Raw genomic sequence first — 27,535 nt, forward strand, 5'->3', positions numbered from 1 at the left:
AGTAGTTGGGTCACGTTGCCATGGCAACAAAAGTTTTCTAGTTTGGGATGGTGGGATGGACTGGAGAGATAAGGGATAAAGAGAGAAAGACAGGAAGGAGGCTGATTTGGCACCAAGGAAGTTTATCACAAACTATCACCAGAGCTGTGTGGATGCTGTGATTCTGTGAGAGGCTCAGAGTTCCTTTCTTTGTCAGATGGGGAAGATGATAAAATTGCTGCAGGTCAAATGGTTCTTAAAAGCATAGCTAAGGGGACCAGTTCAAAAGTTTTACAGCCCAGTACAGATGACTGTGGTTATTCCTTAAGAACATTATTTGTATAGCCATCACTAGACTTTGCACACTGAGAGATTATTGTAAGAAGTGTTTACATGCTTATAGATACAGTTTCATTAATAAAGTAAGTAGTTAGTCCTATGTTGATAGCAGCGCTTCAGTTTTTATATTATTTATTTATTTGTTTGTTACGATCCTAAATTTGTCTTTTTGCAATTAACCTATCTTGAATGTGGGTGCAGACCTTTGAAGCTTGCTGAGTGTCTTGCTCTGACCCCCTTTATGTGCAGCGTGAAGAAGCACTTTCTTTGGTCTGTCCCGAATCTCCTGCCAACCTCCCTCAGGGATGACAACACAAGCATCTCTCTAGCCACTTTACTCAATCCATGACTCGTTTTATGCACACCACATACACACTGACTCCCCCTCCCCCCTCGCCCACTACAATAACCGAAGCACCGTAGCCTTCCTAACAGGGTGATTGCTCCCAGTCTTTTTACATTTTGGTTGCCCTGTCTCCCTTCTCACTTGCCAGGTGGCCTGGAGAAAAAGGTGTCTGGTGTCACCTGCAGCACTTAGACATCCCAGACAGTCTCCTTTCCAGGGACCTGCCTGGATTGCCAGATCAGGCTGGATGGGCTCCACTCAGAGCTGCAGGTGCCGGAGAATGGACCTCCTCCTGTCACAAAGGTCAGTGGACCAAGTCACATCCCCGACCTTGACCTTTATATTTGCCTGCCTCTAGGGAACTCGTGATGCCCTTCTAAAAGCTCCCAAAATCAAAACGAATTCTGGAACAGGTGTTCTTGGGGGGAAATAATGTGCTTATACTGTTTGGTATGAATGCAGCCTATGTCCTCCTATCTCCAAAGAAAGGGTGGAGAATCTTTTGCCCTCTAGATGTTGTTGGACTCCAACTCACATTACCCCCAGCAAACATGTCCAATGGTCAGGAATGATGGGAGTTGCAGTTCAGCAACCTCTGGAGGGCCACATGGCCTCCCCCCATGATGTTAGGTCTCACAATACCGCCATCTTTCTTTGCTCTTCATCCTGTGAGTGGGCAAATCAACACTTACCTTTCCTCTGCATGTTACAGGCACAGCCTGCGCTTTAAAGCACCCTTTTATTTTGTCCCAAAATGTTGTTCAAAGAGCAGGTTTTCTGGGACAAAAAGAGTGCTCGGACACGAAGCTTTAAAGCATGGATCCAATGCCAGATTTTGGGAGTGACGGTGGTTCCCTTGCACAGGATGCTGAGCTGAGGGGGTAGCCATAATTGGGAAGATCCATTTTGGGGCAGCAAATTTTGGCCTCGCTCAGGGTGCCACACTACCAAAGATTACCAAAGGCTGTCCCTGGAAAGAGCGGAGCAAAAGGTAAGTGTGAATTAGTGGCTCGGGGATTGCCAAAATAACCTTGATGCTTCTTCTTAATGCCCCTGGGGAGTTTCCTGCAGAGGTAGAGCCTGAGGGCTTATCCCCCCCCCCACTTCCTCTTCTCCTGATGTGCTCAATCAGAGCAAGTGGGAACTGGGCTTTCTGCTGTCTGTTTTTAGGAGACTGTATTTGAAAATTATAAAGGCACCATGATTAAATAACTACAAGTCCTCTCTCTCTCCCCCCCTCTCATATCCAAACTGTAGCCTTGTCCCTGGAACACCTCACCGCTCAGAGAAGTGGGCAGTGTGTACTGATATTCTGTGATGCCCTTTGAAAACTGAGATGCTGCAGTGATAATAAGTCCTGCAGCTTGGCTGCCCCCTCTCCTCCGCACAGAATTCACACAAGGCATCAGAGGTCCTGTCCCACACCCTTGCTGTAATTATGCAACCCCCCACCCTCCAGAATGGCCTCCTGGACCCACATTCCTCCCACCGCTTCATGTCAGCATCATCACTTACTGCTGCTGCTGTCTTTCTTGGTGATGCTGTTAGAGCCGGTCTGAGACCAGGGAGGGGGAGGGGAGAAAACAATTATCCTCTCTCTGTCCTAGAATGGACTGTTCCCAACAATGCTTTTCCCTTTGGCAGGCAATAAAAATCCCCTTCCCCAGCCCTGTGAAGGCATTGGCTCAAATCCTTCCACTTGCTTCTGTCTAAAAAGCACCCTGGAAGGCATTAGCTACATGTTTTAAATTATAGAGTCCTCTTCTTGTAAAAGGGAATGTTGGACCAAGTGGACTCACACTGGCAAATTCAGGTTGCACAATTCTAGTTGACTGTAAAGACTTCAGATATTTCTTGTGTGCAAATGTATCTTCAGTCTCTGAGTCTGCCCCCTTGTGACAGACACTACCCAAGCTTTTTGTCTCTTAGGGCCTGAGCCCCAGGATACTAGGCAATAGCCCAAGCCATATCCCATCCTAGTCTAGCTAATTTCCCTATCGCAGCTGACACAGTAGAGGCTTTCCTGTCTGGGAGCAAGAAAGAGCCAACCTATAGGGCCTGCTGGCACATTCTCCTGCACAAACTCCACTGGAACAAAAGAGGAGCTGAGCTGATCAAGAGCCCTGCTGTGGATTATGGTCTTTGATAATGTCAGGGCTGGCCCAAGACATTTTGGTACCTGAGGAAAAATGGTATCTTCCTCCCTGCCAGGAGCATACCCTCCAACATTTATTCGATGAAAATAGGAACATCCCATTACATAATGATATTTTTTCTATTTATACCCCACACATCTTACTGGGTTGCCCCAGCCACTCTAGGCAGCTTCTAACATACATAAAACATAATAAAACATTAAACATTAAAAAAAAAACTTCCCTTCAGATGGCTCAGGGGTCAGATAACTCCATACCCTCCAACATTTCTCCAATGAAAATAGGGACATCCTAAGGAAAAGTGGGACATTCGAGGATCAAATCAGAAACTGAGACGGCTTCTCTAAATCAGGGATTTCTTTGGAAAATAGGGACACTTGCAGGGGCTGAGTGGGTGAAGATCTACATCAGGAACAAGGTGGGAGTAAATATCTACATAGGGACCTGCTGCCCCTGCGGATCCTGCCACCTGAGGCAGTTGCCTCACCTTGCCTCATGGGTGGGCTGGCCTTGGCTAAAGCATATTGAATAGGCAACCTCAGAATTCAGTTTATGAGAAGCTTTAAGTTCTTTCATCCAGCATTACATGCTGAGCAGGCAAAGTGAACCAGCCTATCCTAACATATCCACATTCAGAATTTTGGTTCCAGGTCCAGATAAGGGCAGAACTCCTATTAGGTCTTCAAAACTATGCACACAATATGTATAGCCAGAATGTATCAAACACAGATTTCATATATATTTATAGCAAGGATAATATTTTCATAATCATGATAGAAGAATTGGGTTCCAAGAAAGCAATAATTAATTTGATATGGGAACAGGTGTAAATCATAAAGTTAACTGGGATGATATGTCCATCATAACAGTAAGGGAGAAAATGAAGAAATGAAATTTGACACACGCACATGCCGGTCCCACTTACTGAACACAGTGCGCTCCCTGGAAGCATAGGAGCCAACTCCTAGGGGCTTGAGGGGTCTTCAGCCCCCCCCCCCGCAAAATATTTGAGGGGGCTGTCCTCCCAAAGTTGATGGGCATTGCCATTCAAATAGTGTGTGTGCACACACTGTGTCATATGATTGATTATGCAGGGCAGGGCTTACCTGCCACCCTCGCCTCCAATATTTTATTCAGCTTGGCACCCCTGGCTGGAAATCATTTGTTGGCAATTGTTCACACAACAAGTTGACAATTTCCATTAATTCCTATGGGGAAATTTCTAATGCATTTCTGACTGTGGCATTTTGTCCCTGAAAAGTCTTCCCAACCCAAGAAAACTTAGGGGGAAAATGCTCATTTTTCCAATCCCTCTCTCCATTCCTCAACCAACCAGCAAAAAGCAAATAAGAAAGAAAAATAATGCTCTCTGTTTGGATATCTGAATCTATGGTTACTACCCTGAGGTTTGGGTACTAATTCCTCATGTTTGGATAAGTGAATTTTTGCATAGAAAAAGTTTGTAAAGAGGGACCTGTGCGTATATAAGAAGCAGGTGTAACAGATTTGCTTCTAATAAGGAAATGAATACACATATACACATTTTTAGAAGAAAACACTTAAATATTTAAATATTTGATATTGAGATTTTAGTAATAATTTGTACATTTATGGAAGAAAATAGATTTGCATTTAGCAATAATTGTGAAGTCAAAGGTTTTCTATTACGATATCACAGAAATATTGAATGGTTTCTATAATAGGAGGTGTTACATTAAACATCAGTAAGAACTTTCTGACAGTTGTTTAACAGTGGATTGGACTCCCTCAGAAGGTGGTGATCTGTACCCAAATCAGTCCAGAACAGATGTTTCCAAGTAGGAAAGACTCTATTCACCTCCACAAAATGACCCACAGCCATTAAAGGTTAGCAATTATCACTAACTTTATTGGACACCTTTACAGAAGTTAATATTGCACATGGTTTAAGAGAGCGTTTAAAAAACAACAACCCAAAGAGATGTTTTTAAAAAGAGAGCAAAGACAGTCTTACAAAGACATTCCCTACATCCAGATAGAGAGCCGAAGGCTTAGAAGTCAAATTCACAAGAAGGCCAGAGGTTCCAGCCTCAAGATTCTGAGGGAAATGGGTACCATTATCCATTAAAACGGTTTTTATTTTCTAAATAGGTCACTGTGGGAATGCAAGTTATCTGTAAGAGCAACCACCTTCCCGACCTTCCAAGTTTCGTCCCCCTCCTCACTTTAACCAAATGGCTAAGCAAAGCAACAGATCCACCTGCTGACGGTTTACAAAATGCAATCAAAGGCATTGTGGTGGTGCGAAGTTAATTTTAAGGCACTAGGGAAGAAGCCACAGGGGTTGCCAGGTGCTGTGTAAATGGCTGCCAAGTGGCTGTGCATAGGAGAGGCACTGCAGTGCACAGGGAGAGCAAGCAGAACCAAAACTGGAGTTCCTTTAATTAAAGTGAGAATTCCACCATGCAATACTGGACTAAAGGAAGTGAGCATAAACTGGGGTTTTCATCTCCAAAATTATTCTCCTGCAGCCCCAATCAACTGTCATTCTTTGTATACACAGGCATCACTTTTGCTGGGTCAAAAACAGACATAAGAAGCCATGCAAAAAAGGTAGCTGTGACATAAGTTCCTTCATTGGCGGGGCATATGCACACACGCACGCACACACCCTTTCCCTTCTATTCTGGAGCTGCTGGATCTTGCCTTAAAATCTAGCCTCACTCTTCTAAGAACATTCCTTCTATATATATTTAAAAATACAAATGGCATCAGACAAGCTTTGTTGCCACACACACCCTTTTCTCCAGGGGGTGTCATGTGTTCTCCCACATTGATTTCCTCCCACCCCCTGCAGAACTTGGATGGGGAAATTCATTTGTTTTATTTGTTATCTCCAGTCGTCCCTAACCAATTTCAGCATCATCTCCGGGGGTGCCTCGGCCACATCCGGCAGCGATTAGTGCTTGGGCCTGAAATCTGTGCTGTGCATCTGGCTTGGGGTTGCTTGGTGTCTGAGAGTTGACTTGAAATGTCAGGGTCTTCAGCTTCCTTCTCTGGGTCTCAGGGACAGCATTCAGAGAGGGAGGTGGGCTGCCTCCCACCCCCTTCCCCCTTGCCCTTCAGGCTTCCCTCCTGAGGCACCAGGGCTGCACAGGCAAGCACTGTTGTCCTCTGTGGCCCCAGCAAGCACTACTAGACCTCACCTCCACCTTATCAGGCTACACCCACCTCCCGTCTACCTGGCACCACCCCCTGAGCCTCAGGGAGCCTGGACACTGTCCCTGGGGTTTGGGTCTTCAAGGCGATCAGCACTGCCAGCTTCTGCATTTTGGAATGGCTCAGGGAAGTTGGCCTTTGAGAGCCCCTCAGGTACCCAGGTAAGCAAAGACAAGGCTGAGGAGGGGTTGGGGACTGAGGGAGCACCTCTCTTCCCCCTGCCCCAGACCCCTGGGACCCTCCCCAGGCCGCAGCGTCTTGGTCTGGCTGTAAAGTGCCCTGGCTGCAACGGCTCTTGTTTGCCTGGATGGTGGTTGGAGGAGGTGTCTAGCCTACTGTGCAAAGGAAACATTCTGTGCAAAGCATACTGTGCAAAGCATACATGTCTAGCCTACATTCGTTGCTTGGCCGGTTTTTGCCTCTGGCCCCGACTGGCACTGGCATGTGGCCCCCATAATGGGAAGGCAGCCCCTGGGCTGAAAAGGTTCCCTGCTCCTGCCCTATCCCACCGCAGGGGACTCCAGGGCAGCCGCCCCCTCCATGCAGAGCCTGGCCAGGTTGGAGGCAGCACATGCTGTTACTCACTTGGCTGGGCTTTCCTCATTGCAAAAGGGAGTAAAAATTGGAGCGGTGATGCTCAGCCGCTGGCTCCCAGCATCTGCCCAACCCTACCACAAACGTGGGGCCAGATGTGGCAGTTAGGAGCTAGACTGGAGGAGGAGCTGTGGGTTTGAGCTGAAATGATGCTCTGTCGTCGCATGGGGTTGGGGGGGGGTGTTTGCAGGGGCTGCGTTCACACTTGGAAGGCCACAAAAGGTTTGTTCCAATCTTAACATTCTTCTACACCTGCCATTTTCAGGTGCCAGGCACACCCAGCAGAATAGCCCAGTTGTAGACATTTTCCTACAATAAAGATTTCAATGGGAGCAGAATAATGGGTGTCTCGGATCACTCTGATTTGGAAGCCAAATTGCTTGGGGCTGCCACTCAGATTTAAAATGGCTACACTACAGTTTGAAACTGATTTTATGGTCATTTCCTCTCCCCTGGGAAATGTATAGGAGGAGGGAGCAGAGAATTTTCAGTTTTGCTCACCAAACTTCACTTTCCAGGATTGTGTCAGAGGAAACCACCGTGACTAAGCTGGTATAAAATTGGTATATATTTGTAACATCAGCAGTGTTTCCCTCTTCTTTCTTTTTTTAATACACAGAGGCTGTTTTTGAAGTTTGAGCAAATGCAGTAAAAGAAATGCAGAATTCACATGGGCACTCAGTTTTCAGCACTTTCTATAATGTGCACGGCTGCCCAGATCTACAGGTTGGAGTCTGGAAAATGTCATCCCCTCTGGAAACTGGATGGTACAACTGCTTTACGGGGGCAGGGGGGGGGGAATATTCTCACACAGATATTTGCCAAGAGCACCCACAGCCATTTGGGTAGTCGGCAAAGGACTAAATCTGTGCATGAAATTCAGGCATCATTCCCATGTTACATTATTGTGCACATACAGGCCTATACTTGTATGTTGAGATGCATGCACTCTGTAATGTAGGAATGGCTGTAGTGGATTGGGAAAGGTTCACCTCAATGTATGGGGTGTGGGGAATGCACTGATATGGCCATTGCCTTGTTTACCAATACATGTGACCCCATGGATTCATGGACTTGAGCGTAAAAAGCTGTAATTTGTGAATCTGCCTTAAGAGCGTCTGATAGAAAGAAGCACAGGAAACTGCCATATACCGAACCAGACCATTGATCCATCTTTTGTCTGCACCGGCTGGCAGTGGCTCTCCAGTATTTCAGACAGGGGACATGCCTAAACCGACATGGAAGTGCCAGGGATTGAACCTGGGATCTTCTGGATGCAGAGCACGGGCCCTAAAACCAAGCTGCAGCCCTTCTTCCAACGACGGCAACTTCTGGTGGTGGAGAATCCTCTGCATCCCTCACATCCTGCCCCACCCCAGGGCAGCAGTAGTGATCCTTCCCAAAGGAACAACCAAGTTTGTCTAGCACAATGAATTCACTGAAAATGCAGCATTATTGTATGGGCTGAAGGTCTGAAGCTGGTCAAATTGTAAGATCTGTACCTCTTTCCCTCCACATGTCAACTCTTCCCTTCCCATCCCTTTCTCTTCCTTGGGCATTGGCTGGTATTCTGCCAGGTCTCTTTAATTACCCCGACTGGGTCCTCCCCACTGGCTCCCTCCTCCCCAGAATGGCCTTTGCTTTTCCACATTCCCTTGCTCACCCCCCACCCCTACCCCCAGTATTCCCAATGGCTTTCTCTGTCCCTTCATCCCACCCTCCCTCCCCATCACCCTCCTCTAACTTTTTTACTTCTTGTAGTTTCCGAACTGGATAGCCAAGCGATTCGTAGCGCAGCGGAAAGTGGCTGGTTGGACCTCCCAGTAGGGCACAGGGTTGGAAAAGAGGCTGATGCCGTGGTACGAAGCCCGCTTTACCCCAAAGCCTATGGGACAGAAGTCGTTCACACCAATGTGAGTGATGTTGTTGGAGTGAAGGTACACAACCTGTGGAGGGAGAAGTGAGACTTGGTTACCCAGAGGTGGAAGATCCGCCGAGTTTGCGTTTGTCAGCTTGTGAGGCAGCTGAGATCTAGGAAAGAGCTCTCCTTTGATATGTCAACTCAGATCCTGCAAGGCTTCTCAAGGTAAGCTCAGGTGTGCGCTGTGGTTTCGTAGGACTGCAGACAAGATGCTGAATGAGCTGTTGGCCTACATTTTTTTAGCATCATGGGAATCTCTACTGTTGATTTTCTTTTCTTTTTAAAGAAGTGAATGTGTTTAACTTCCGGACAGCAAAAGAAGCCCCCATTTTATTTACCTAGCCATGATGGTGCTGTGATTTAAATGAGTTTTTAAAATGCAAAACTTCACATGCTCAGATGGTGTTTTTTAAAGATTATAATTATCAAGGTTGGCAAACTGTATTTGTTTGGAAGCCTCTTGCCTTCAGGCCTACGTAGACCCACCAGGCCTCCACATTTGCCTGTTTTGACCAAGCCACGCTCACTTGCCTGACACCATATATAACATCAGTTGTGGGGCAGGTAAAGATCCAGTTGGGCCAAAGGGAGCCCAGAGCAGGCATTGGTGATTGATCTGCAGTCCCTGTAAAGCCTTGTGCTTTGCAAGTCCCAACACTTACCTGATGCGCAGCTGATGCGCAGTGCTGCGCCTTGCATAGCTCTGTACAAGACACTTTGTGCCAACTTTGTGTCTGCATGGGCAGAAATAGTTCTCCCAATGTCATTGTGAGATCAAGTGATTTAACTGATGGGTGGCCTCGCCCACTGATCAAACTCGACCCACAGGCAGTTGGGAAGAAAAGGATCTGGCCAGATCTAGTCCACACCTATTGTTAATATATCAGGAATGTAGAAGCAGTTCCAAAGCATGAAATGATGGTTGGGGAGGAGAAAAATGTTAATTGTTTGTTTCACAACTCAAGCAAAACACATGCCAGCCTAAAGAGGAAGCTGCAAGATGACCTATCTGCAACACTGATGGTCCTGGTTCTCAGTTGCTGGATACCTTCATGAATGTAAGGTCCTACCAACTGCCCAAACTTGCCTACTCCTGAAACTGGTCCTGCATTTGCTCACCTCTGCCACAAACCACCCCCGACCCCTCTGGTACCTGCAGAAACTTGAGGCCAGGCAGTCCCGGAGGAACTCGTGACAGCTTGTTGTTATCCAAGTGCAGCTCACGTAGGCTGGGCAGGAAAGCCAGACTGCCGTTCTCAATCATGCGGATGTTGTTGTGTCCCAGGCCCAGCCTAGCAGGAGAAAAGGAAGGGGAGGTGACAAAGAAAACAAAGCGGAAACAACAGCGGCTTCCAAATAACACCAAGGTCAATCAAAATCTGTCTCTTGGAAAAGGGCTGGACTCTTGAAGAGTAATGGGGGAGATGGGAGGGTGTCCAGGGCTACAGCCAAAATTAGGATGGCCAGCTGCCCTCCTTTACACAGGGTGGTCCTCTGTTCTGTAGGGTTGCCAGAGGACAGTCCTTTATTTGAAAGGATCCTCTGTTTCAAGGGCTGACCTGAGTCTGTTTAAAAAAAGAAGGAACCATAAAACGGGGGGGGGGGGGGGCTAGGGGTTTCTATCAACAGTTTGCAGCACCTGGTCAGCAGACCAAGTAGGCGTACAATACACCTCTTGTCATTCCCAATACGGTGAGATGTACCGTATTTCTGCTTAATAATTATTTCTAGTTTTGCATCTATACTTATAAATTACTGTATGCACATTGTAGGCAAATTTATATCCTTTCTGTCCTCCTTTTTTGGTGATGCATAACTGGCTGCCCTAGTCCAGAGCCCCGTGCGTCTGTGACTCAGAAGGTGGGACCCAGCAGAGTCACATTCAAGCCCTAAAGCGTATGGCTGTGCAACATTGGGTCCGTGTGGCTGGCAGAGAGGCAGCATGAAACCTCAAGCTTAGCCAGGCCTTCTTTCCTTGCTTAATCAACTGAACAGTATCTTCCGTTTGGCCAGTAGGGGACTGGGGTTGGGAAGCCCCCATTGCCAAGTCTGGATTTGGAATATGGCTGGCTGTCACTCTGCCTCTTTTCTGCTTCCTTTAATGTCCTTCCTCCAGTTCTTTCTCTTATTGCTGGAAGCTTCACATTTCAGGTGTGTAGAGAAATGTGTTGCTGATATAAAATGGGGGCTTAAACAGTTGCAACTACAAACCATTACATGCAGCGTTCAGCCAGTGTCCACCTAACTATAAAATAGGAGAGGATGAGGTGGAGAGGGGTCAGGGAAAAGCAAGCCATCTTGTTTATTGAGCATTCATCCTGGTTTGTTTGCATTTATGGTTTAGGCCAGCAAATTCAAGGCTCAACGTTCCAGTCAGAGACAGAGTTTGCCCCTGGCAGCATTCCTTTAAGTGTGGAAGATGGAGATAAAGCTGTCGTGGGACCCCTGCAGATCCTCCTGCCTGATCCCTCCACCTGCTGTGGCAAGCAGGTCTCCAGGTGTGGTGATCAGAGGGAAGTGGCTCTAACTAGGCCAGGGCGAGAACAGTCTCTCTTCCTGCTCTGGCCTGCGCCCTCTTCCTCCGCAGAGTCCTCTGACAGAGAGTGCCCCATGGGAAAGGGCCTCAGGTGCAAGTCCCTCATCTAGAGGGTCTGGTGGCTTTGGGGTAAACAGTGTGGTTCATGGAGCATCTGTTGTGTGAGAGCCGCTTTCAGGATGGTGGTAGAAAAGCAGGATAGAAATGTGCTTAATAAGCAACCAGCCAACCAAAGAAGGAAGGTGTATGAGGAGCATCACACTGAAAAGTGGCCTAGGAATCAGGACTAATAAGTATGGCTCTTTCTCCCTCTACTGGCTGAGACTTGAAATGGCAGGACTATTTAGGAGTTGATGGTTCTGAGGGCAAGTCAATGCTACAAACTCATACCAGCTTCAAACCTGCTTTACAAAAAGCTCCAGCTGCCTCTATTTTCTTGTGTCTGTTCCTTATAAAGAACTGTACCTGCCCTGTTTATATATATATTTTTAAAACGGGCAAGGGTTTACACTGGGAAAGAGGCGAACCCTGGCTACTTGCCTGTGAGGTGTGCTCACTCCATCCTGAAATTTTCTGCTCCCCCTCCCCTGTTGAAGACCTCCTAGTCTGTTTTTGAATGCATGAATAGGGCTCCCGTTTTTGTTCCTATTCTATCTTTTGGAGGAAATATTAGATATCTGAAAGCTAAATGAGTTGGGAAAGTCATCTATCTGCATGATGTCATGAACAAAATATTCGCCTCAGATGTTTTCCCTCGTTGATTTCTGTCCTCCCTGCAATCCCTGCCACCCACCACATTTTTTATAAAGAAAGCTTTGGAAACTTAACACAATAGTTGTGAAATTTCTGCAGGTGCAGATGGCTTATATTATGCAGCTATTCTGGCTCTTAATGGTCTGTGCATGTTGTTCTAGCCAAGGAGTCATAAACATGGTGCTTGCAGGGACACAGGTGCCCACACCCGGCTCAAAGACCCAGTTTGGCACACACCTCCATGCGCATTTGCATACATGCACAAACACACACACAGGCTGGAGTGCCCCTCTGGAGGCTTCACCCGGGGCAAAAGAAACCTGGCTAGCCCTCCTGTAGCTACGGCTCTGGTGGGGTGCATGTGATTTTGCCAGTTTGCAAATGTGCCTGGGGGCTCAAAAAAGCTGGTGACTCCATTCCTTAGGTTGCTCTAACTTTATTTCTCTAGAGTCTGTTTATTCTCTATAGGAATCATTCTATCACCTTTATTTTCACCGCCCTCTCCCCAAAATTCAGCTGGGAAGGGAGCACTCTGGACTGCGAGTGCAGCGAAGGGGGAGGGAATATTTAACAACAAGCCCCCCCCCCATTTACGCTTGCCCCCACCCAACACTTGGGGCTAAGGAAAGGAGGCTATGCTGTGCTAGGAGTCTAGAAGCAGTGTTGCTATTTCACCTAAAGCAGGAGAGCAGGGAACAGCTGCTCCCAATTGTCCACCTCTGGAAGAAGCCTCCTTGCCTTTGGCCTTCTGGGCTGCTGCCCTCCCAACCTTTGACCCACCTTCCCTTGATGAGTACATTATACGAACAATTAGCTCCCTCTAGTACAAATGACAAGGGGCAAAACACATTTTGGAAATGTTAAACTTCACTATGAATATTTCCCTGTGTTTGTGCTGCATATAGATGCCACAGATTTTTATCTACGCCTGCTGCCTCTCACAGTGCAAACTTAGCTCCAAGACAATCCATCCAAGATGGCGTCCATCCATCTGAGAGACAATGGAGTGCACCTCCAGGGGTAAAGCCAAACTGCTGGATTAGCAGCACCAAAGTGACTTCCCTGGGGGACAAGCCTGGGCAGTGTGTGTGGAGGTCCTGGGCTACCCAGATGACAAGGCCACACTCTTGGCCCAAAGGAAAGCAGAGCGATATGTTTGGCACCAGCTTGGCTGCAGGAGTTGCCAGAAGGAGGCGTACAAGGCACCATCCAACCATCTTAGGAATTCCACTCCAGATTTGTGTAGGGTTTACTCCTTAGCCGTTTCTTCCAAAGAAGGCAGCTGAGGTTTAGGACCAGAGGTTTCCTTCTCCTAGATGGGCAACCTTCTCAAGTGGACAAACCCCATCTGCCCCACGCTTTCCTCTATAGCAGGTGCAGAAACCGCCTTCATGACCGTTGAACCCATTTTAGGAATATTTATTGGTCCAGTATACCTGAAGGAGCGTCACCACCCCCATCGTTCAGCCTGGACACTGAAGTCCAGGGCCAAGGGCCTTCTGGCGGTTCCCTCTCTGTGAGAAGCCAAGTTACAGGGAACCAGGCAGAGGGCCTTCTCGGTAGTGGCACCCGCCCTGTGGAACACCCTCCCACCAGATGTCAAAGAGAACAACTACTATCAGACTTTTAGAAGACATCTGAAGGCAGACCTGTTTAGTGAAGCTTTTAATGTTTGATGCATTACTGTATTTTAATATTTTGTTGGAAGCCGCCCAGAGTGGCTGGGGAAGCCCAGCCAGATGGGCGGGTATAAATAATTAATAATAATAATAATAATAATAACAATAATAATAATAATAATAAATCTTAGAATGGGGTGGGCAATCTTTTTGGCCCCAAGGGCTGCACGTGGCAACGACTTGAGGGATACACACTCATGTGTGGGCACAAACACACACAAGTACCGGTACCTCCTTTTCCTCTCTCATGCACAGACAAAAACATACACACAATATGTTTTTGTCTGTGCATCTTCCACCTGCTCTCTGTCACACCTGCAAACTCACACAGCCTTCCAGGTCCCACTCGCTCTTCTGGCACATTGGGAACCATTGTGCCTTCCCAGCTGGTTGGTGCTGGGAACAACTGGGCAGCAGGCATGTCTGTGCCCTCCTCACCTGTTCCTAGTGCCGGTCAGCTGGGGAAGGGGAGTTGTGTGATGGGACTGCGGAGGAGAGTGGAGGAGCAACCCGGTCTGCACAAACCTCAGCTATTCCCAGAGCAAATCATCTGGGCAGGACTGGGAAGGCTGTGGGGAGACAGCTGAGTGGCGGAATGCGATTGCTGGTTGGTGCTGGCTATTGTATTTCTTTCCAACCTCCAATCAGCTGTTTAGCAGACTGAGGGGAATGCAGTTGTGGCTGGGAGGAAGGTGCACAGGTCCAGATGTACCCATGTCCCTTACTTTCCATGTAAAACAGACTCCATGTAAGCCTCCATGCAGCCGTTTAGCTAACTGAGGACAGAGAATTGCCAGGGTGGGGGCAGAGTGTGAATTGTTAACCTGTGAGCGGCTGCAGGGAAGGCTTGTGAGGGCCACATGTGTCCTGCAGGCATCTCAGAGGTCTTGGCTTGGCAATGGACTGGATGAGAGCCCGCAAACTGAAGCTCGATCCAGAGAAGGCTGAGGCCCTCACAAGTGGGTGGTTCCCTAGGCCAGAGAGATGGGAGGCTGCCTGCTTTGGATGGGGTTGGATTCCCTCTGAAGCAGTGAATAGCTTGGGGATCCTCCTGGATCCATTGTTGTTGTTTGAGGTTCAGGTAACCTCAGTGGCACAGAGTGAATGCTGAATAAACCAGTTGGATGCTGAATAAATGTCTACAATAAGCCTGCAAGTTACACACATTTTACTTATGTGCATTTACATGCTTGGAAGAGAATAAAAAATAAAAATAAAATTGGGGTGGAGTTCAAGAAAAATTACTTTGGCAATCCCACCCACCACTGAACCCAATCTCTTTTGACTATACGTGGTTTTGGCTTTAGGCATGATTCCTGGAACGCAACTGTTGCGTAAGCTGAGGACCTAGTGCGCTGTCAACTGTACTGTGATCCTTAGATGAAGGGTGGTATATAAATTTAATAAATGATAAAATAAATAATAATAAACAAGCCATCTGGAGGAGCCCAGCTCACACTACCTGTAGACTTTGGAGTACCGGATCAGATCCTCTAATTCAATTGCCTGGATCTTGTTGTGGTCCAGATGTAGCTCATTTAGGGTTTCAGGAAGATCTGGTTGTGGAGGCAGAGAGAGATTATTTTTATACATCTATGTATTGTATAGAAAGATTGATAGGATTACATTTCTGTACCACTTGCCTATCCCCGCAACCAGTGCTTTTTTCTGGGGGGACACAGGGGTACGCATACCCCTAAACATTTTGTGAATCTAAGTTTGGCCTCATAGAGGGGCAGTATTTCAATGAGAGCAGGAAAATGAGAGTACCCCTAAACATTTTTTTAAGTAAAAAAGCACTGCCTGCAACACAAATCAATGTTTTTTTATGAAATATGTCCTAAAGCCAGAAGCATGCATTGGTCTTATAGAGCAATTGGCTACCAGGAAATTACATTAATAATAGCCAAGTGAAGCTGTGGCTAGGCATTGCTATAAGGAGGTAGCTGTGAGAAAGAAGTCACACACATTACCTTTAGGTACCCCTGTGAGCTTTGCTTCTGAGATCCTCAAGTAGTTCAGCTTCAGACCATCAAAGGCACCAGGTTCGAATCCACTGTTCTCCAGGGGATTCCCTCCCATCTCTGTGAGGAGAGAAAACACGTCAGCTAGAACAAGAGCGTCCCATTCTTATCAGACTCACATTTAATGCCAACATTTGGCATCTTTTTAATTGTTTTATGTCCATTTCTCTCTCTAGGGTGGCCAGATGCAAAGGAGTATTGTTAGGCGACCTGTTGATAAGCTTTATGCTCACATTATTTTCTCTGGTATATTTAAAAGGAATTATTGGATGCTTAATGTTGTCTTTTAGTTATAATATAATTTTTATTTAATATGGTTGCTGTACTGTGTTGTTTAGTCGTTCAGTCGTGTCCGACTCTTCGTGACCCCATGGACCAGAGCACGCCAGGCACTTCTGTCTTCCACTGCCACCCGCAGTTTGGTCAGATTCATGTTTGTAGCTTCGAGAACACTGTCTAACCATCTCGTCCTCTGTCGTCCTCTTCTCCTTGTGCCCTCCATCTTTCCCAACATCAGGGTCTTTTCCAGTGAGTCTTCTCTTCTCATGAGGTGGCCAAAGTATTGGAGCCTCAGCTTCACGATCTGTCCTTCCAGTGAGCACTCAGGGCTGATTTCCTTAAGAATGGATGCGTTTGATCTTCTTGCAGTCCATGGGACTCTCAAGAGTCTCCTCCAGCACCATAATTCAAAAGCGTCAATTCTTCGGCGATCAGCCTTCTTTATGGTCCAGCTCTCACTTCCATACATCACTACTGGGAAAACCATAGCTTTTACTATACGGACCTTTGTTGGCAAGGTGATGTCTCTACTTTTTAAAATGCTATCTAGGTTTGCCATTGCTTTCCTCCCAAGAAGCAGGCGTCTCTTAATTTCGTGGCTGCTGTCACCATCTGCAGTGATCATGGAGCCCAAGAAAGTAAAATCTCTCACTGCCTCCATTTCCTCCCCTTCTATTTGCCAGGAGGTGATGGGACCAGTGGCCATGATCTTCGTTTTTTTGATGTTGAGCTTCAGACCATATTTTGTGCTCTCCTCTTTCACCCTCAATAAAAGGTTTTTTAATTCCTCCTCACTTTCTGCCATCAAGGTTGTGTCATCTGCATATCTGAGGTTGTTGATATTTCTTCCAGCAATCTTAATTCCGGCTAGGGATTCATCCAGCCCAGCCTTTCGCATGATGAATTCTGCATATAAGTTAAATAAGCAGGGAGACAAAATACAGCCTTGTCGTACTCCTTTCCCAATTTTGAACCAATCAGTTGTTCCATATCCAGTTTTAACTGTAGCTTCTTGTCCCACATAGAGATTTCTCAGGAGACAGATGAGGTGATCAGGCACTCCCATTTCTTTAAGAACTTGCCATAGTTTGCTGTGATCGACACAGTCAAAGGCTTTTGCATAGTCAATGAAGCAGAAGTAGATGTCTTTCTGGAACTCTCTAGCTTTCTCCATAATCCAGCGCATGTTTGCAATTTGGTCTCTGGTTCCCCTGCCTCTTCTAAATCCAGCTTGCACTTCTGGAAGTTCTCGGTCCACATACTGCTTGAGCCTTCCTTGAAGAATTTTAAGCATAACCTTGCTAGCGTGTGAAATGAGTGCAATTGTGCGGTAGTTGGAGCATTCTTTAGCACTGCCCTTCTTTGGGATTGGGATGTAGACTGACCTTCTCCAATCTTCTGGCCACTGCTGAGTTTTCCAAACTTGCTGGCATATTGAGTGTAGCACCTTAACAGCATCATCTTTTAAAATTTTAAATAGTTCAGCTGGAATACCATCACTTCCACTGGCCTTGTTATTTGCAATGCTTTCTAAGGCCCATTTGACTTCACTCTCCAGGATGTCTGGCTCAAGGTCAGCAACCACACTACCTGGGGTGTACGAGACATCCATATCTTTCTGGTATAGTTCCTCTGTGTATTCTTGCCACCTCTTCTTGATGTCTTCTGCTTCTGTTAGATCCTTACCACTTTTGTCCTTTATTATGGTAATCTTTGAATGAAATGTTCCTTTCATATCTCCAATTTTCTTGAACAGATCTCTGGTTCTTCCCATTCTGTTGTTTTCCTCTATTTCTTTGCATTGCTCATTTAAGAAGGCCTTCTTGTCTCTCCTTGCTATTTTTTGGAATTCTGCATTCAGTTTCCTGTATCTTTCTCTATCTCCCTCGCATTTTGCTTGCCTTCTCTCCTCCGCTATTTGTAAGGCCTCATTGGACAGCCACTTTGCTTTCTTGCATTTCCTTTTCATTGGGATGGTTTTCATTGCTGCCTCCTGTATAATGTTTCGAGCCTCCATCCATAGTTCTTCAGGCACTCTGTCCAGCAATTCTAAATCCTTAAACCTGTTCCTCACTTCCACTGTGTATTCATAAGGGATTTGGTTTAGTTTGTATCTTACCGGCCCAGTGGTTTTTCCTACTTTCTTCAGTTTAAGCTTGAATTTTGCTATAAGAAGCTGGTGATCTGAGCCACAGTCAGCTCCAGGTCTTGTTTTTGCTGACTGTATAGAGCTTCTCCATCTTTGGCTGCAGAGAATATAATCAATCTGATTTCGATGTTGCCCATCTGGTGATGTCCATGTGTAGAGTCGTCTCTTGTGTTGTTGGAAAAGAGTGTTTGTGATGACCAGCTTGTTCTCTTGACAGAACTCTATTAGCCTTTGCCCTGCTTCGTTTTGAATTCCAAGACCAAATTTGCCAGTTGTTCCTTTTATCTCTTGATTCCCTACTTTAGCATTCCAATCCCCTATAATGAGAAGAACATCCTTCTTTGGTGTCACTTCTATAAGGTGTTGTAAGTCTTCATAGAATTGGTCAATTTCAGTTTCTTCAGCACCAGTAGTTGGTGCATAAACTTGGATTACTGTGATGTTAAAAGGTCTGCCTTGGATTCGTATCGAGATCATTCTATCATTTTTGAGATTGCATCCCAGTACAGCTTTCGCCACTCTTTTGTTGACTATGAGGGCCACTCCATTTCTTTTACGGGTTTCTTGCCCACAGTAGTAGATATAATAGTCATCCGAACTGAATTCGCCCATTCCCGTCCATTTTAGTTCACTGATGCCCAGGATGTCAATGTTTATTCTTGCCATCTCATTTTTGACCACATCCAACTTACCCAGGTTCATGGTTCTTACATTCCAGGTTCCTATGCAATATTTTTCTTTACAGCATTGGACTTTCCTTTCGCTTCCATGCATATCCGCAACTGAGCGTCCTTTCGGCTTTGGCCCAGCCGCTTCATCAGCTCTGGATCTACTTGTACTTGTCCTCCGCTCTTCCCCAGTAGCATGTTGGACGCCTTCCGACCTGAGGGGCTCATCTTCCAGCGTCATATCTTTTATATGCCTGTTGTCTTTGTCCATGGAGTTTTCTTGGCAGGGATACTGGAGTGGCTTGCCGGTTCCTGCTCCAGGTGGATCACGTTTGGTCCAAACTCTCCACTATGACTTGTTCATCTTGGGTGCCCTGCTCGGCATAGTTCATAGCTTCTCTGAGTTCTTCAAGCCCCTTCGCCACGGCAAGGCAGTGATCCATGAAGGAGTTGCTGTACTATTGAATGCAAACACATTATTTTCTATAAACTGCTTTGAACACAAATGCGTCTGTAGAAAATAAACTGATATCGACCTGGTTTGCAGGTAATGCTAAAGCCAAAACTGTGGCTTAGTGAGAACTGGTGAATGTGAAGACTCCCAGAGGGAAGATCGTGGCCATGGTGCTCTCCCCTGACCTGCTGGTGCTACGCTGCTCAGGCTAAGCCATGGCTTGATTTAAGATAGAGTCTAAACCTGGGCTTGTCATATGCCTTGCTCCTCTTTACAAACCATAAGCAGTAACTAGGGATGGGGGAGCAATCCATTTCAGATCACATTTAAAGGCACATCTATCCAATCCACACTTTCCAAAACAGTATGAGAACCAAAATCCAGCCAGCCTTCAAAATTTGCACTTATCTGAATTTTGCAATCTAACCAATCAACCAACCAACCAACCAACTAACCAACCAACCAACCAACCAACCAGTGTTTACAAAAATGCACATATCAGGGGAAAGTGTGTGTAAAAATGAATATATTGATGAAAATAACATAAAAATGCATTCTGTTAGCAGAAATGGCTTGTAAAAATGTGTACATTAGTAAAAACTGCATACAAAATGTGATTATCAAGAGAAATTTGCACTAAAATGCTGGCAAATTTTGATGAGGGTTAAATAAAATGAAACTGCAAATTGCTGCAGAAACATGGAGGATTGAATTTAAGATTGGGGAAAGAACAAGAGCCTGATGGAGTCAGGTCCTTCCATCCCTAGCAGTAACCAGTGCTTATTCTGACCAGCTTCTGACATTCCTCAGAAAACTCATGGAATGGGACAGCTCACAAAGCATGTCTAGGGAGGAACGGCCCAGTGGGCATCAGTCCAGTAGAGCACCCATGTCTCACCCCCATGTCTCACCAATGCAATTCATGTTGTTGAGCCCGTTGAAGACATCCTTGGAGACCTTCTTGATCTTGTTATCATGGATGCGGAGTTCAACCAAGGAGCTGGGCAGGTTAGGAGGGATCTCCACCAGGTTGTTCTTGGAGATGTAGAGTTTCTGCAGCTTGTGCAGCGGGCTAAAGGCCTTTGGGTGGATCTTGGAGATCTTATTGTTCACCAGGACCAAGGCCTGCATCCACAGAAAGAAACTGTGTGAGGGACAAGGTACGTGGGGGTGGTGGATGGGCATAGAACAGGGAATGGGATCCATCCTCCAGGTAACTTTGCCAGTGGCCAGGAATGGGGCAGTGAGAAAGGAAGAAACCTTCCACCATTTCAGTCCAGAAAGGGATGTATTAGGGAAGGGAAACCCAGGCTTGCATATCAGAGGTTCCAGTCTCAATCCCTTGGATTTCACCTTCAAGAATCTTGGGAAATGGTCCTTGCCTGAGACCTTGGAGAACGGCTACCAGTCAAAATAAACAGCACTAGTGACCCAGGGGACTTGCTCAGTGCAAGGCAGCTGTTTATATCCTTAAGAGTGGGTGCTTATGTGGGGAGATCCTGATTTCGATTCTCACAATGAGGGATAAATGCAGGAGGATTGATGTGGCATTGACCTGTTTGTTGCGCATTCATCCTGATTTGTTTGTGGGGAAGTTAGATTACATTGCATTGAAGCAAGTGTTGCCCCACACTTTCTAGTGCATTTCCCCATCAGCGCTTATCCACACTTACCTTTCCTCTGCTTTTCCCAGGCACGGATCTGCACTTTAAAGCTCCGTGTCCAAGTAAGTGCCCTTTTATTTCCTCCAGAGCTTTCCTTGCGAAAACCTACTTCTTTAAAGCTGAATGTTAGCTCTGATTCAGCTTTAAAGAGCAGGTTTTTGTGAGGAAAGCTCCGGACGAAAAGCAAAAAAAGGGTGTTTGGACATGGGGCTTTTAAAGCGCAAACCATGCTTGGAAAGAGTTGAGGAAAGGTAAGTGTGGCTAAGCCCTGTGTTGACAAGGGTGAAAAATGCAGGTGCACACCCTAATTCTACCAGCAGAGGGTAGTGCACAGATAAGGTGAGGAGGAGGAGATGGAGATCAATGCTGTCTTTTTAAAAATGTGCTTTAAGGGAGTGCAGTGAGAGTTGTGGTGCTCTCTCCACAGGCAAAGAAGAGAGATGGGGCTCAAAGCCTTTGAACAAGCCTTTTTCACAATAAAGACAGAGGTAATAGGTTGAGGAGAGGAAGCTTTTGCCATACTTACATACAAGTGATGCAGCCCCTTAAAGTCATCTTTGCGTAGTTCAGTAATGTGGTTGTTCTGCAGATCTAGCAATTTTGTATCTCGCGAGATCTCCTTAGGCACTTCCTTGAGACCTGGATGAAGCAGGTGAAGAAGGATGGATAGCGGGGGTAGGAAAAGTTAATAGGGCAGGTTAAATCATTGTGGCAGTTGCTAAGCAGCCCAGAAGGACAGAGCCAGGACTGGCCCAAGATAATTTACTGCCCAAAGGGATATAGAATGGTGCAAATCAAACTGGCATGTCCCAGAATGCTTTGCACTGTTGCAGAGGGTTCTGGGAGTGAAACTCTTGCACCCCAGAGATAAATTAATGACCAATTTAAAGGTAAAGGTGAAGGGGCCCCTGACAGATAAGTCCAGTCACAGACGACTCTGGGGTTGCAGCGCTCATCTCGCTTTACAGGCTGAGGGAGCCAGTGTTTGTCCGCTCTGCAGACAGTTTCTCTGGGTAATGTGGCCAGCATGACTAAGCCGCTTCTGGCGCAACGGAACACCGACACCAGAGCAGCACACAGAAATGCCATTTACCTTCCCGCCGGAGTGTTACCTATTTATCTACTTGCACTTTTTTTGTGTGCTTTCAAACTGCTAGGTTGGCAGAAGCTGGGACCAAGCAACGGGAGCTCACCCCGTCACGGGATTCGAACCTCTGACCTTTTGATCGGCAAGCCCAAGGCTCAGTGGTTTAGACCCCAACACCACCTGCGTCCCATAATGACCAATTTAAGGGCCTGCAAAAAGCAAAAGCGATGCCATCTTTGCAGCAAACAGGATTCTAAGGTGTGTTGCCACTGCAGGAGGGAAACTGACTAGTCTGGACGCATGTGCTGCCTCTCATCTAGCCAGGCCCTCCCCTTGAAGTAAAAATGCAACGTCCCCTGGCTGCCAGCTCTTCCTACTCAGACAGCATAATTTTAAAAGCACTGCTGAACTGGGAGACAAGGGAGCCACAGTTTCTCCTGGGCTTCCTCTCTTTCACCTGCCATGCAAAACACCTGTACAAGTCTGTACAACATCTATGGAGTGTGGGATGGGAGGTTGACAAAAGAGCCATTGTATGTCTATAGAAGGTGGGAGAAACTGCCTCATATTTTGATTCAGTGGCAGATTTGAGAGTGTGGGGGATCTCCAGGCCTGCAGAACCATGCCCAGAATCTGTTGAACTATCAGAGCCACTAGTCCTTTGAGGTATGTGGGGTTCCAGAAGGCTGTGCAGGTTGAGGATGCTGTGCCCACCCATCATGTCCTGCCTGGAAACCCAACAATACCTAGAACCACTTCTGGGTTAAACATGAGTTTGTTAGGCATGGATTGGGAACGCTGCTCTAACTTGTATCCTCCTCCCTGTCACTTCTGCCAACCCAGTAGTTCAAAAGCACGCCAGTGCAAGTAGATAAATAGGTATGGCTGCAGCGGGAAGGTAAATGGCATTTCCATGTGCTCTGGCTTCCGTCACGGTGTTCCGTTGTGCCAGAAGCGGTTTAGTCATGCTGGCCACATGACCAGGAAAGCTGTCTGCGGACAAACGCCAGCTCCCTCGGCCTGAAGCGAGATGAGTGCTGCAACCCCAGGGTCGCTTTGACTGGACTTAACCATCCAGAGGTCCTTTTCCTTTTACCTTTACCTTTACCTCCTTCCTGTTAAAAAGCACATGGAGAGTTTCACACACACACACACACACACACAAACACACCCCTTGGTGCTCTCCAAGTTTGCACCAATATGGGTTGCTAGAAATAATTTGGACCAAAACAAAGGTTAGGTCTCTCTCAAGCATATAATACTGTCATATTCTGACACACGTTTGAGAAGAACCCTCAAGTCCAAAACCATAATCACTCCTGATAAATGAGGCCATCAATGCACAGCTTCCAAACAATGTCAGCAAATACTCAGTTCCTTTTTTCTTTTCTTTCTTTCTTTTACAATGGTTGATCAGTTACCTTTATTTTATATGTCTTTTTTATATAAGACCTTGCATTTTACTTTTAGTTGGCCTCCTAATTGTTATTTTGCATAACTACCAACAGAGGGTGATAGAGCACCATTAAGACCAGGCATGTATTGCAAAATATAGGGTAGCCTAAGAGCAGGGGTAGGCAACCTAAGGCCCAGGGGCCAGATGCAGCCCAATCGCCTTCTCAATCCGGCCCGTGGACGGTCCAGGAATCAGTGTGTTTTTACATAGTAGAATGTGTCTTTTTATTTAAAATGCATCTCTGGGTTATTTGTGGGGCATAGGAATTCTTTCATTCCCCCCCCCCCCAAAAAATATAGTCTGGCCCACCACATGGTCTGAGGGACGGTGGACCAGCCCACGACTGAAAAGGTTGCTGACCCCTGCCTAAGAGGGTGGAACTGAAGACTGCAAAGTGGGGGCGGGCAAAAAACCTGCGGCCCTTCCGTATGGTGTAGTGCTTAGCATGTTGGCATAAGATCTGGGAGACCAGAGTTAAAATCCCTGCTCAGTGATGGAGCTCACTGGGTGACCTTGGAGCAGTCACTGCTTCTCAGCCTAACCTGCCTCTCAGGGTTATTGTGGGGAGCCAGAGAACCATGTCTGCCACCTTCAGCTCATTGGAGGAAAAGGTGGGCTATTAAATACAAGGAATAAGTAAAATAAAATGCACTTTGACCACCACACCCATCATCCCTGACCATGCTAGCCGGGACCGATGGAACTTGGAGTCCAATGGGATTTGGAGGCTCCCCTTTCTTGTGTATAAGAGGCAGTTGGGCCCCGAGTGTGTGACTGAAACGTGGACCATGATAGCAGGCTCCATGTGCTTCAAGTTCCCCAACAATAGTTTTCAGAGTAATATGTTGAGCCCTTTTGTTAGCTCTGTCCACATCATCCAGTGGCACACCACCGACTCCCTGTTTGCAACAGAACTGAGGCCCCCAGAATCCTCGGCCGCTTTTTTGCTCCCATGCTCCTACTCACCCAGGTCAGAGCACTGCACCACCCTGAGATGGCAGTGGCAGCCAAAGGGGCAGAGGCCTGGATAGAAGGGCACGATGTCCTCAGCTTCGGCCCCTCCTGACGTAGGGAAGATGCCAGACGCCTCTTCCTCTTCTTGGACGTTAGGATCATCCATGGAAAAGTCCCAGAAGCCTCTCTGCACAAACGGCAGGTCACCGCTCACCAGACCCAAGAGGGGGATCAGCAGAAGAAGGTGTTCCATAGTGGGAGCTGCTAGTGAGAATATGAGAGAGAGAGAATGACAGAAGTCAGATTGTGCTGTGAGGGACCGAAGATGTGAGATCCACAAGGCCTTGAGAATCACAGAGCGTCTTAGTGTTCATAACCGGCAGGGCCAGAATTGGCCCCTGCTGTTCACTTACCTCATTGCCCACTGCAATTCTGCCCCTCCCTCCTGAAACTCTGGCCCTCTGTCACCTCAGACTGGGCTTTCCCCATTTTCTGTCTAGCCCAGAGAATCTCTGTTAATGGCTTTCTTAATGGGTTAATGTCTTGGCCATTCCTGTCATGGTTCTTCCATCAGGCGGTTCCCAGGACACAGGAAAACTGGCTTAAAATCCAACCCTTACTAGACCCATGAATTTAGGGGTTTGCTTAAATTCTTACCCTTTACTGAATCAATATATTTTAGGGGAGCCTTGCCTCCCCAACTTATAATAATATTGTTGAAATATACTCGGAGTCGAGTGTGGATTTCATGCTCTTTATTCAGCTCATAGTAGTGAGGAATGCAAGTCCCCCCAAAGTGTCTGCTTTATATACATTATTTACACAATGGGCCCCACATGATTGGATAATTCCGGGATTCTCCTGTAGGCCAATCAGGTTGCATATTCACTTCCACCTGGAACTGGATTGGGTGCCTCCTGCGGACCAATCAGATTGCTGCATTCTGGATCCTATTGTTCTAGGACCAATCAGACTGCTGCATTCCGAATTCTATTGTTCTAGGACCAATCAGACTGCTGCATTTTGGATCCTATTCAACTCAGTACATAACACCTGTCCTCCATATAACTGTCCTTAAACTATGTCAACGTGTGGAGAGTTGTGCCCTGGCCTGCCTTATCTCCCTTTGGTCTTTTGTACAGGCACTTCCTGCTCTGGTTCTGGAAGTGAGAGGGGCAGGGGATGTCTCAAGAAGGAACAGACGGTATGGATGTGAAGATGAGAGAGAACGGGCTCATCCAGACTTTCTTTTGTGCTGCTTTTCCAGGCACAGGTCCATGCTTTAAAGTTCTGGGTCCGAGCCACGGAAAACCTGAATTGCCTAGAAAGTGCAGACCAGAAGCTAGGTGTGGATGAGCCCAGAAAAGAGCGTTCAGCTCCTCTCCTGTTTACATAGGATGTAAGTCAACCTGCTGCTCTGTTTTACATGGAAGCAGCACAAATATGGCTTCTGGCATCACATCTACGTAAATTTGGCCATTTCCTAACCTACTTTACAAGGTTGTGGTGAAGATAAAAACATAGAAAGTACCACATATCAACCTGCAAACTGCTTGGAGGAAGGATGGGATGTGTACATGTCTGTGTACATGTGTGTGTGTTCATGCGTGTGTGCCTGCCTGTGTTTCCAGATGGGGGTATGTATAATGTACTTCAAATGTACTTCAAAGTGGTAAGGGACGCGGGTGGCACTGTGGTCTAAACCACAGAGCCTAGGGCTTGCCTAGGTCGGCAGTTCGAATCCCCGCGATGGGGTAAGCTCCCGTTGCTCGGTCCCTGCTCCTGTCAACCTAGCAGTTTGAAAGCACATCAAAGTGCAAGTAGATAAATAGGTACTGCTCCAGCGGGAAGATAAATGGCCTTTCCATGCACTGCTCTGATTCACCAGAAGTGGCTTAGTCATGCTGGCCACATGACTCCCTTGGCCAATAAAGCAAGATGAGCGCCCACAACCCCAGAGTCGCCACGACTGGACCTAATGGTCAGGGGTCCCTTTACCTTTACCTTTACTTCAAAGTGAGGCCTCAATACTGTAAACTTGTTACTGGAACATTGCAAATGGATCACTGGTAGCAGTTTGCTTCTCAGATCTGCTCCAAAAAGGGTAAATTTGGATCAAATAGAATGAGAAAAAATGCAGGCTTGCATTTTGGTGACAATGACGTTGTGTAGACGCTGCAACAAACTGCATGCATGAGAATCACCACAATAAAAGCACCCTGTTTCTATTTTTGTGGCCCTCTTGTTCCACACCCTCCCTGCGCATGGTAGGAGATTATGTTCTAGGCAAGACTAGGCTGTATGGTAAATAACAGTGCTTGCTAATGAATATATAACGATATAAATCCAGTAAGTAAATGGTTGAGGGAGACATGAATTGAGTGAGGCACTTCCTAGTGACTTGACTATGTCAGGAATTGAAAAACAGGGTGGGGGTGTGCCTGAACCATGAGGGATTGATGAGGGAGCTATGAGTAAGTATCCACAGGAAGGAAGTGTGTATGCAAGAGTGTGGCCAGTTGCAACACAACTGACTGTGCACAAAGATCTCTTGAATCTGCCCGCGGGGGCTGCATTCACAGCCTGGACTTGGCCTGTGGTCCTGGCCCACCAGGGCTCTGCGTGTGTTTGTGTGTGTGTCAGACCCTGCAGTTTGCAGCTGCATTTTGTTGCCCTCTATTCAGTCTGCGACTTGGAACAGGGCAGCACACAGCTGTATCATTGCTCCTCTGAGGATGCCAACTGGTTTCTGCCAAGACGCATTTGAAAACATTAGTAGAGAGGGTTTGCCTTTTTCTGACTGCACAGGAAACATTACTGGGACCTGGGGGTGATGAGAGGGAGCCTCTTGAGAAGGCTAAATGCCAGCTGCGGAGGTTTAAGTGTGTGTGTGTGTGTGAGGTTTCAATGCATAGCCCATCATATGCTAAACAAAGGAAGGTAATAAGGTTACGGTCACTGCCATGCACAGCCCACTCCTACAATTCTCAAGCTCATATCTCTTATGGAAAACAACGCATTTGAGGGAGTACCTTTCCCCCAGGCTTCCTTTGTATTTGGGACACTATCTCGATCTCTAGCCCAGCCTTCGCTAACCCCTCCAGATGTTGTTGAACTGCAACTCCCAACAGCCGCAACTAGCACAGCCACTCTGTCTGCAGCTGATGGGAACTGTAGCTCAACAACATCTGCAGAGCACCAAGTTGGTGAAGGACGTTCTACCCTGAGATTCTTCCTTAGCGCCAGTTGTTTCTCTGTGCTTTTGGAGACCCCTTGCTTCAAGTCTTCCACTCCCCACC

General features: G+C 46.8%; 1 protein-coding gene across 1 annotated transcript in view; it reads right to left on the reverse strand.

The window, feature by feature from the left end:
• Nucleotides 1-4,680: 4,680 nt before the first annotated feature.
• The window catches only part of BGN (biglycan), a 47,196-nt gene continuing 24,341 nt past the window's right edge, over nt 4,681-27,535 (reverse strand). Inside the window, exons 2-8 of the mRNA XM_083420459.1 lie at nt 24,249-24,497; nt 21,266-21,378; nt 19,987-20,200; nt 15,475-15,585; nt 14,964-15,057; nt 9,687-9,825; nt 4,681-8,558 (exon numbers count right to left, since the gene is read on the reverse strand). Coding sequence (XP_083276585.1) covers nt 8,361-8,558; nt 9,687-9,825; nt 14,964-15,057; nt 15,475-15,585; nt 19,987-20,200; nt 21,266-21,378; nt 24,249-24,489 — 1,110 coding nt within the window. The 5' untranslated portion in view covers nt 24,490-24,497 and the 3' untranslated portion in view covers nt 4,681-8,360. The remainder of the gene's footprint in view (nt 8,559-9,686; nt 9,826-14,963; nt 15,058-15,474; nt 15,586-19,986; nt 20,201-21,265; nt 21,379-24,248; nt 24,498-27,535) is intronic.

The sequence above is a fragment of the Podarcis tiliguerta genome (assembly GCF_965153285.1).
Source record: "Podarcis tiliguerta genome assembly, chromosome: 17".
Lineage (NCBI taxonomy): Eukaryota > Metazoa > Chordata > Lepidosauria > Squamata > Lacertidae > Podarcis > Podarcis tiliguerta.